Genomic DNA, 12,062 nt, shown 5'->3' with positions numbered 1-12,062 from the left:
CATCAGTATTTGCATTATAAGTTTTATCCGTTTTGTTTGTACCTGACTTTAAATGAGTTTGTATGTTTTGAGTTTGTATGTTTTTGTACAATTGTATGTGTGTATGTATGTTTGTAAGTATGATTCGTTGTATGTATGATTAAATACTAATTTGGGTGTATTTGAAAATGTACAAAGGGTTTGTATTATCTTATGTATGTCTGTTTGCTTGTTACGGTATAAGTTGGATTGTTTGTATGTATGTGTGTGTATGTTTGTGTGAGTATATGTGTAAGTGTGTTTGAGCGAGTGTGTGTGTGCGAGTGTGTGTGCGCGCGCGCGCGTGTGTGTTGAGGTTAAAAGTAAAAGTATTGCTTAATATATTTCAAGTTGTCAGGAAGGTAGAAGATTTGAATACAATATTTCATGAAAATAAATAGATCACCCGCGCTGGCCTCACATGATTTATGTGATGAATGGAAAAACAGTAAAAAAGTAGATAGAGAAATGAAATGATGGACAGATAGAATGATGAAAAAATGGATAAATAGATGGATGAATGGATATATGAATGGATGGATGGAAAGATTGATGAATGGATGAATGAATGGATGAGTAATAAAATTTAAGTCCACTTTTTTCCATGTAATTCATCATAATCATCCGTATCACCGATATTATCTCTAGCATTAGTATCATCTGTATTATTGACATCCTCAAGGTTTTAGTGTGCAGACGTTGTTGAAGCAAGCCTGACATAACTTGGTGTTATGGGGCGTTCGGGGCTTGCCCTGCCTCCGACAGCCGTCCATCTGAGCCCTGGGTTGTCCGTAAAATATTGTGGCCGTTTTCTGGGAAAGATTTTTTACTACCTGGGTAATTTTTGAAAATTAAAATTACTAAAAAGTGATGTCATCTTCTTTGTCGTCGTCATCATCATCGTGACGTCATCATAATTATCATTATCTTCATCATCATTACGTTGTTATCATCATCTTCTTCATCATTACAGTTTCATCATAATTATGACCATCCTCATCATCATCCTCACCAACCTTTTCAACTTCTTCCGGGTACCACAGGGCCCTCTGGAACTGCTCTACCCCACACTTCTTACACTGCTGGCCGAAGAAGCGAAAGAAAATAATTCCTTTCCCACTCGCTAGATCCAATCTGGCCCAGAATACGACGCAACCCTTCATCGAGGTCCAAGCATTTGCGCAGCACTGAGACGCCAAGCGAGGGAAAATTGAAATTAGAAAAATTTTATTTTTGTTCGGTTTTGGAGTTAATAATTTGAAAATGTTAAAATGTTTAGCGGCTCTTTTAATTCTTTCAATCATCGTCGTCACTTTCATCACCATCATTATTGTCATCATCTTAGTTATCATCATCTGCATCACCGTCCCATCGTCATCATCATCTTCTTCTTCCTCATCATCCTTCTCATCAAATCATCTTCATCATTCTCATCGTCCTCATCACATCCAACCTGACACAGGAATCTGACTTTGGCGCTATCCTTGAGAACCACGAAGGATGGGTCAGTGATGATTTGAAGGGGTAAGGGCACCAGTGTCCACCCGTGAGGAAACTTCCGAAAGTAAATGTCGAACCACTTATGCCAGACATGTCGCAGGCTATTTTTAGAAAATGATGGCGACGATGACGATGGCGAGGGTGATAAAAATGTTTGTCTGTGTATGTGTGGTGGTTGTATATGTGTTTGTACGTGTAAGCATGTATGTGTGTGCGTGCTGGTATATGTGTGTGTATTTGTATGTATGTGTGTGTACCTGTGTGCGTGTGTGTGCGTGCGACGCAGCAAAAATTAAAATGTTTCAACCTACTTTGTTGAACTCTTTGACCCGCAATTTTTTCTATCATCACTATACTTATCGTCGTCACGATCCTTATCATTATTTACTTCCGTTTCACAACAGCAAGCATCATCCACTTCCGGCTGAAACGATCCGTAAAGATTAGCAATTTCCGTTTTTGTTCTGTTGCTGTTGATGTTGTTGTTGATGTTGTTGTTGTTGTTGTTGTTGGCTGGCGTTAAATTGGGTTCAAGGAAATATAAAATTTGAAATGATTGCAATGGCGCGAATATAAATTGCTGTTGTTGGTCCTGTTGTTGTTGTTGTTGCTGTTTGTGGTGTTGTTGTTGCTGTATAAATTGCTGATGTTGTTGCTGATACATCAGTTGAGGTTGATTTAACTGTTGTTGTTGTTGTTGTTGTTGTGGCAACGATAACATAGCCTCTTGATAAGTTTGATAATGGTCACTGAAAAATTTCTGCTGTTGGGGGTGAGGCGGAAAATGTGAAGATGGAGGCAAATATTGCTTCAGTGTTAACGGGACAAAATGTTGTTGAAACATTTATTGCTGTTTTTGTTACTGTTGTTGTGGCTGTTGCAAATGATGACGATGATATTAAAGATGAAAATTATAACAATGATGATGACGATAACGATGTTGATGTTGATGATGATAACTATGTTGATAATGATGATGATGATGTCGTGGATGATGATAACTATGCTGCTGCTAATGATGATGATGGTGGTGGTGTGTGCCCTATTGGCTTTGCCGATAATGTTGTTCTTGATATCGATGATGAAGTTGTAGCGGATGTCGTCACTGTTGTTGCTACTGTTGTCGTTGCTGTTGCTGATACTGATAACGATGATTTTGTTGTTGCTGCTGATGAACCAAATTTATTGAAATTGCAGTGGAAAAGTCTGGCGGAAGAAAAATTTTTTCGTCGAAGTCTGAGCAAAAATAGCTAAGCTCGTTATTACATTGCCCGAGGTTTTTGTCTTTCGCAGTTTGAGAAATTATGTAGAAATTGTTGAGAAAAGTTTTGTATTGTTGTTGGCGTTGCTCTGACGTTGTTGTTGTTGTTGTTGGTGTTGTTGTTGTTGTTGTTGTTGTTGTTGTTGTTGTTGTTGTCAATAATGATGATGACGTTGTTGTTGCTGGTGGCGATGATGGTAATAATGATAATGATGATGATGAGGAGGAGGAAGAAGATGACAATGACGTTGATGTGGTTGCTTCTGCTGTAGACAAATTCATCTGGAGGACATCATCATTACAGGGACGGTCATTGCAAATAAACTTGGATATGAATCGACTTTCCGATATTTAATTTAAAAATTGTTGAACCCTAAAACAAAAAGATATTTTTTAATTTAGTTATTATTAAACCAACAAAATAAATTGCAGCAGTAGTAGCAGCAGTAGTAGTATAAAAAGTAGTAGTAGAAGTAGTAGTAGTAGCAGTAGTAGTAGTAGTAATAGTAGTAGTAGTAACAGTAGGAGTAGTAGTAGTAGTAGTAGTAGTAGTAACAGTAGGAGTAGTAGTAGTAGTAGAGTAGAAGTAGCAGTTGTAGTAGTGGTAAAAGTGGTAGCTGTAGCTGCTACAGAAAATTGTTGTTAATTTTATAACAAAACAATGTTAAATCTTCAACGTATTACTTTCTGAATGAGCAGTAATTTGTCTGCCTGCAAATGAAACATCTAATGAAAATACAATTATCTATAAAACATAGAGATAGATTTCATGAGTTGATGAAAATTTTACTGAGTAAAAAACTCTAATGAACGACTGTAAGCAAAGTTAAAGGTATCTAACACGCCTGTCACATTTGAATACATCGATAATTAATGGCGGCTACGTAATATACATAATCCTCTGACACACACGCACACAAATACACACACTTAATTCACACACACACATACACACAAACATGAACACACACACACATACACACGTTCTCCCACATACTTAGACTTACATACATACAGCCCCACTGACACAAACACACAAGAAAATGTACACTCACGTACACACACACACTTACACACATATACTCAAAACATATAAACACACATACAAACCTACGCAAATCCGCACAAACATACTTTCTCTACTAATCACCCACACATGTTTTTTTCTATTAATACCTTCCTAATATAGAGCAACTTCTCTGTTAATGTAATAAAACAAACTTTTAAGAAAACTTATACATATATACATATACGCATATATATATATACATATATACATACATACATACATGCAAACATACAAATTGTATGTATATAAATATATAAATATATAAATATATTATCTGATGAACCATTTAGTTACGATATTTAAGCTTATTGTCTGGCAATTAATTTATTAATACCAACGAAGGTATTCCCAGGGATCTATTAATAAATGTTGAAAATGTTTGTGTGTGAGTGCGTGCGTGTGTGTGTGCGTGCGTGTTTATGTGTGTGTGTGTTTATGTGTGTGTTTATGTGTGTGTGTTTATGTGCGCGTGTGTGTGTGTGTGTGTGTGTGTGTGGTGTGCAATAAAGCATACGAACGAACGAACATACAAACGAATTAACATACGAACGAACATACGAACGAACGAACGAACGAACGAGCATACAGTTACGATTTACGACTTCAGTGAAAGTGAAAGTAACGTGGCAAATTAAATTTTCCTACGATGAAGATGAGGAGCGTGGGAGAGCGATGATGATAATTATGACGATAATAATAATAATAATTAATAATTAATATTATTATTTATCATAATAATTATCACTATACTGTAGTATATCCAGCTAATAATCACAAACAATGAAACAACAAACAGCCATGCCGGGGTGCACCTTAGTTTAAAACATTTACAACGACAACAATAAAAATACTAATTGCATATATAACAACAATATAAAGTATTATGACCATTATAATTATTTTATTATTATTTTATTATTATTTTATTATTATTATATTTTTATTATTATCTTTCAAAAGTGAGTCTGATGCATTTTTGAGGAAAACAAATAAGGAAGCGTGTCTTATTTATTTTTGATCGCAATTATTTTTAGTAACACATCTATAATAATCGTCATTATTATAATTATTATAATTTATCATTATTATTATCATTATCATTATTATTATTATTATTATTATTATTATTATTATTATTATTATTATTATTATTATTATAGTATAATAGTGTATATTACATACTTTATATATATATTTATATTTATATGTAAATATACACTCCATTCAATGCTAGACCCTTAAAACCAATTTGACATGACGTGTATACAGAGGATGGCTATTGTTTTCAACTACAAGCCCATATACACACACACACATACAAACAAACACACACACACATATACAAACAAACACACACACATGTGTATAATTTTTCTCATTTGTTTGCTCGAGACATGTTGATAATGAATATTTATTGACCGTGCCAATGTTGAATATCGATCATTTTTACTTTAACCCAAAGTGGATCTTAAACCGGATGTGTGTACGTACGTGTGTGTGTGTGTGTTTGTTTGTGTGTGTGTGAGTGTTTGTTTGTTTGTGTGTGTGCGTTTGTATAAAGAGGTTACGTAATTTTTTATGTGTCCCAAGCATCTGCCCATCAAATTGGATATTTGTCACGTGGAGTGTTTTTTTCCGAGATGAATTGTTTGTCCACTTTTTTTCAGTGTGTGTGTGTGTGTGTGTGTGTGTGTGTGTGTGTGTTTGTTTGTTTGTGTACAACGACCATGTGTACATACATATTTTATGGTCTGATGGTTTGTTTTCAACGTCCCGGTTTTTTACTACTAGTGCTACTACCAATTTTATTATCTTCATCATCAAACAAACATCATCTCGTCGTCACCAGCAACACCATTATTTTCAACCTCCTACGTGATGGGTTTGAAAAATAGATTTCATTTGTCAGTTTTTTTTCATGTATTATTTTGTATGTTTTTAGGTTTTCTTCTTTTTAAATTTTTGGTTTTTTTTCTGAAATTTTTCAGGTTTGTTTTCCCCAAATTATCAGCAGGGTATACACAGTTATATGTACAAATGTGTGAATGCATGTACTGTATGTGTATATGTATGTGCGCGTGTGTGTATGTGTGTGCGTGTGTACGTGTATGTTAAGATGTTTGTTTGCGTCTATGTATATATGTTATCGTTTGTCTGTGTGTATGTGTGTGTACGTACGTTTGCATGTGTATATATTTTCATTGTTTGCTTTTTTGTGTTTGTGTTAGTTTGTTGTCTTCGTTCGTTCGTACGTTCTTTCGTTCGTTCGTTTGTTCGTTTGTTCGTTTGTTCGTTTGTCCATAAAATTTATTTCATTAAATGTCTTATAGACCTTCAAATTCTAATTAACTTTTTTCAATTGAAATCAATTTAATTTTTCTTTATTCCCTCTTTCTTTCTTCAACGTCTGCCGACTAATTAACCTAGGTATTAGATTGATTCTTATTCATCATCGTCGTCGTCGTCGCTGTTGGCTTGAGATCATCTTCGACATCACTTTTGCCTACGTCATCATCAGCAGCATCTGCAGTAGCGTCTGTAGCATCATCATCGTCAGCGTCATCGCCATAGTTGCTAACTTTGTATTTATTATTACTCATCGGCATCATCACCTTTGTTCTTTTAGTTTTTTACATTTCATTTGTTCATTCGTTCGTCCGTTCGTTTGTTCATTCATTCATTCATTTATTTATTCATTCATTCAGTCATTCATTCATTTACTCATTCATTCATTCATCCATTCATTCATTCTCTGTTTTTTCTTTCTTGAATTTTTTATTATCAAATAATATCTACATTACAATCATCATCATCAACGTCATCATCATCACCATCACCATCATCGTCATCATCAACATCACCATCATCGTCATCATGTCTACCAGCCACGTGACCTCTCACGTGACACTCACCTTACTCTAGTGAGACCTCCATTAGAATGCAAGCTGATCTGACGTGGAATAATGACGTTCGTCATGGTTATGATGATGATGACGATGATGGTGGCGATGATGATGATTGTGGTGATGATGATGATGGCGATGATGATGATGATTGTGGTGATGATGATGGTGGTGGCAATGATATGATGATGATGGTGGCGATGATGAAGAAGAGGATGATGATGCAGACAATGATAACGATTATAATGATGATGACGAGGACGATGATGATGAAGACAATGATGATGACAGTGATGATGATGATACTGATGATGATGACGACGACAATGACGATGACTTTTCTTATCATTATTATCACAACAACAACAACTACAGCAATAATAATAGCACGTGACTTCCACAACATCCGGTTATAAAATGGAAAGTAAAAGATTAAAAATTTCATCTCAGTCAGCTATTTATTTATATTGCACTATTTGCTGCGTACATTCAAAATTTGGCCGACCGTTATTATTGTTATTATTATTATTATTATTATTTTATTATCAACAGTATTTGTAGTAGTAGTAGTAGTAGTAGTAGTAGTAGTAGTAGTAGTAGTAGTAGTAGTAGTAGTAGCAGTAGCACCAGCTGTAGTAGTAGTATTTACCTTAGCATAACGTGTTTCTTATGATCGTAATGTTATGTTTGTTTGCCAAGAATCCGACAAATGAAAACTTGGTTGGTCAGTTGGCCGGTTATGTAAATGTAAACTTGGTTGTTTGGCTGGTTGGTTGGTTGGTCGGCTAGTTAGTTGGCTGGTGGTTTGGTTGGCTGGTTTGCTGGCTGGCTGGTTTGGTTGGCTGGCTGGGTGGCTTGTTGTTTGGTTGGTTGATTGGTTGGTTAGTTGGATGGTTTGTATTAAACTAATATTAATTAATATATTGTTGGTATTAATTTATCTGTTGTAGTTCATTTATCCACAGTTGCGTTACAGACACACGAACAGACCCAGACAGACACACACACAGACCCACAGATACACACACAGACAGACACACACACACACACACAGACACACACATTATATTATTTGGCTGGAGTTGCATTGGATTTATTATCTTCTCCAAAAAAAACTAGCCGGCGAGCGAATGTCACTTTTTCTTCGTCTCATTTGTTTTTCATCTGTTTATTTTTCATTTGTTTGTTTTTTATTTGTTTGTTTTTCATTTGTTTTTAACTGTTTGTATTCTTTTGTTGTTTTTTTCTCATCTTTCAAAATTTAAAAACACATCATCGTCAGAGCGTCAGCAACCTAACCAGCTGGGATTTGAAGTAATACATATTTAATCTAGTCAGAGCGCGCATTATCATCTGCCGACCGCCACTAACAATTAACTGAAATACATACCAACACGCATACATAAATACGCAAACAAACATACAATTCTGAAAAATACAAACTAATAATGACTATAAACAAGCAAACAAACATACAAACAAACAAACATACAAACAAACACACAGGCCTCTCACAGACAAACAAATGAAAAAACAAACTCGCTAATACATAAACCTCACAGACACAAAATTGAATACACATACAAACACAAAAATTAACACCCAATTGTTATAAAAAGTCGCTGATACATAAACCTCACAGACACAACCACATACAAACAAACTCAACGCTATTGACATTCATGTATAAATAAAGATTGACTTATAAAAAGCCATCTAGACAGACAAACCAACAAGCAAAAAAAGCAGACAGACAAACACACTAACAGATAAATAGGCTGAGAAAAACACAGAAAACCAATGAAAAACATACAAAACCAGACATACAGGCAGACATACTTGTTAAAAAATGTATTGTTTACTCAATAAACACACTCAAGGTAGCTTATAACCCATTCAAAAGTATTCATTTCATCTCGCTTTTGTATTTTTTTTTTCAACAAAAGTTAAAAAAGTTTAAACTGTTTACCTAAACTAAATTTTTAGTATTACATGGTATTTTTTTACGTAATAAACATTTTATGGGGAATAGTTTTTCAACGACTTCAAGTGATGTTACTTGCTTCGAACTGCGCTGGGGTGTTTTAAAAAGAGTATGCAGTAAAAAAAGGGTTGTAAAAGTAATAGTAGTGGTTTTTGTTGTTACAGCAGCAGCAACAGCGGCAGTAGTAGCTGCAGTAGTAGTAGTAGAAGTAGAGCTATCAGTGGCGATATTAGTAGTAGCAGCAGCAGTAGTAGTGATGGAAGCAACGACAGCAGCAGCAGTAAAAGTTAATGTAGTAGTAGTACCAGTACTTTTAGTGTAATTATAAGTAGTAATATTACTACGTGTAGTAGTAACATTAATGATAAGAATAGGTTGGTAACAAAAATGTTGGGAGTTTTTATTCCTTTAACTCTGAACAAAAATTGTCCATTTTAAAAATTAAGCAGCGCTGATTTGTTTGAAGTTTGATTTATTGCATGAATTAATGTCTTTCTTCCTTAATGTTTAAATACACATACATTTGTGTGTTAGTTTGTTTGTTCGCTTGTATGCTGGTTTGTTTGTGTGTTTGTATGTTGTGTATGTTTGTTTGAATTCATATAAATTAAAGATACAAACAAATTTACTATTATGTGTATATATATATATATATATGTATTATATATATATATATATATATATATATAATGGCATCCCAATATTCAAGTGTGTTTGTGTGTGTGTTCGTGTGTGCTTCAGTTTATGTGTGCGTGTGTGCGTGCGTGAGTGTAAATTGACAGGAAAAAACAAACAAACAAACTGATCTTTAAAACACTCTTATTTAGAATACACATACACATGTATATATATATATATATATATATATATATATATATATACAGCATGTATGTGTGTATGTATGTGTGTATGTATGTGTGTATGTATGTTTGTATGTATTCCAGCCAGTGATCGGTTATTCCTCATGTGGAGGGGATATAAAAATTTATGAATACTATTAACAATAATAATAATGATAATAATAATAATAACAAAAATAATAATGATAATAATAATAGTAACCAGTGGGATACTAATGATGAATGTAGAACAATCGCATCGAAGTTTGGTTTAGGAATCTGTTCTGAATGTAATATAACTGTCAAAATATCCATGGAAAAAACGAATAAAAATAAACGAACGAATAAGCGAATGAAAATTAACAAATGAATGAATAAACAAAAATAAATTAATAATAATAACTGGCCATGGGCGATATTAAGTATTTATTTAATTAAAAAACCGAGATGATGACGACCATGACGATGATTCGAATGAGGGTATAGAAAAATAAGCAAAGAACATTAACGATGAAGTCTTTCGTGATGATGACGAATACGATGGTGGAGCTGATGGTGATAAATAATGATGATGACGATGATGATGATGATGACGACGATAATGACGACCTGACAATAATTACAAATATAAAAATTACGGTATTAGAACGGTGGAAGTATTAGTAGTAATATAGCAGTGGTAGTAATATAGTAATAAAAGTAATATAGTAGTAGTAGCCACAGCAGCTAAAGCAGCATCTTCAAAAGCAGCAGCAGCAGTATTATTATTAGTAGTAGTAGTATCGTATCGTTTGTCAACAAAATTAATTTAATTTTTTTTTCAATTTTAGAAGAAACCTCAAAAACAAAATTAATGTTGATAAATTAAAAGTACATACAAAACTCACAGAAAATATCCAAATCAAGTATACACATATATGCTTGCGTGTGTTCGTGTGTGTGTGTATGCATTTGCGTGTGTGCTTGTGCGTGTGTGTGTGTACGCATGTGTGTGTGTGTGTGCGTGTGTGTACATTTCACTTTTAATATTAAACTATCAGTCTTCCAAATTTAAGAGCAACTTATGTTCAGAATGTTTCAATTATGTATACTTATACATTAACAGAAATGAAATATAGAAATATAAATTAGATTTTCTTAAAAACATACGTTATTTCTATCTGTCCTCTCTCTTTCTCTCTCTCTTTCTCTCTCTCTCTTTCTTTTTCTCTCTCTCTCTTTCCATCTTCTTTTTTTTCTACCTCCCTCTCTCTCTCTCTCTCTCTTTCTCATTTGACTTTTTAAATAAATATAAATATACACAATTTTCATCATAAGATCAATATGCCTATTCACATGCCTATTTTTTTAGTACACCTCATGACAAAACACACAAAAAAAAATAAAACTAAATTAAAGAAATAGTGAGCGAAAGAAGAGAGAAAAAGAGAGAGAGAAAGAGAAAAAAAGAGCAGAGAGGAGAATGAAAACGAAGATGAAAAAGAGAGAAATGATAACAGAGAACGAATGATAAATGAACCTTTCTCTCTCTCTCTCTCTCTCTCTCTCTCTCTCTCTCTCTCTCTCCATCTCACTCCCTCTCTTAATTACGTTCTCCCTCGTGGTCGACTACCTACCCGTACGACGAAAAAAAAAATGCACGGTCTATTATTTCGACACGACTCGCGTAAATAGGGTTTTTTAGATTATTTGTTGTATGTGTGTGTGTATGTTAGCGTATGTGTGTGTATATTGATGTTTGTATGTGTGTGTGTATGTTTGTGTGTGTGTTATCACGAAGAATTCTACACGGGGTCTGCGAGTGAATTACGATAATCTTCCTGGCAATCTCGAGCAACAGGGCCACATCCAGAGATCGGTTGGATGTCTCTCGCTGAACAAACAAATTGCCTCCCTTGAAATCATCTCCCCTTATACAGAAAAATTGTGTAGGCAAGCCAGACAGCTCACATATAAACATATCACGATGTGAGTTATATCGACAAGCCATGTAATACGCTAAGCCAAATTTGGGAGTGTTGAGTAATCTGAAGCCTTACGTGCTCACAAGCTCATATGTTAACTATTTAAACTCGCATTTCTTTTTCTTCCTACATAACCATCTCCAGTAAGACGCTTGTTCTGCTGTACGTCCTATGTTCTTCACGCAACTCGATCGTCTTTTACCTGCCAAACCTGCATGCATGCATTTCAATTAGCGGTTATGATATTTTCAATCGTTTCAATTTCGCCCTTTTACACGTGTTTACTTTGGCCCAGTAAGAATAGAAATATCAGAGAAAGACGGAAAGACAGAAAGAAAGAGAAAAAATTATAAAAATTATTGTGATCACAGAAAGGGGAAAGAGATAGATCAGAATGCAAAATAGATAAGGTGGAATATTAAAGCAGGGAATAAGTAAGGATGCATTTGGCTAAATGTTTTGTATATTTGTTTGTATATTTGTTTGCGCGTGTATGTGTATGTGTATGTATGTATATGTGTGTG

General features: G+C 34.3%; 1 protein-coding gene across 1 annotated transcript; it reads right to left on the bottom strand.

Annotated features, from left to right (window-relative positions):
* Positions 1 to 695: 695 nt before the first annotated feature.
* HELRODRAFT_163206 (hypothetical protein) lies at positions 696 to 6,825 on the bottom strand (the record flags this gene model as incomplete). The annotated part of the gene is made up of 6 exons (XM_009027150.1): positions 696 to 851; positions 1,035 to 1,205; positions 1,472 to 1,676; positions 1,830 to 2,110; positions 2,874 to 2,961; positions 6,761 to 6,825. The coding sequence occupies 6 exons, from the start codon at positions 6,823 to 6,825 to the stop codon at positions 696 to 698; spliced, it is 966 nt and encodes a 321-aa protein (XP_009025398.1).
* Between the last annotated feature and the right edge of the window lie 5,237 nt (positions 6,826 to 12,062).

Source organism: Helobdella robusta, assembly GCF_000326865.2.
Source record: "Helobdella robusta unplaced genomic scaffold HELROscaffold_5, whole genome shotgun sequence".
In the NCBI taxonomy this organism is placed as follows: domain Eukaryota; kingdom Metazoa; phylum Annelida; class Clitellata; order Rhynchobdellida; family Glossiphoniidae; genus Helobdella; species Helobdella robusta.
Note: the sequence above shows the minus strand (reverse complement) of the source record. Positions and strands in the feature narration are given on the sequence as shown.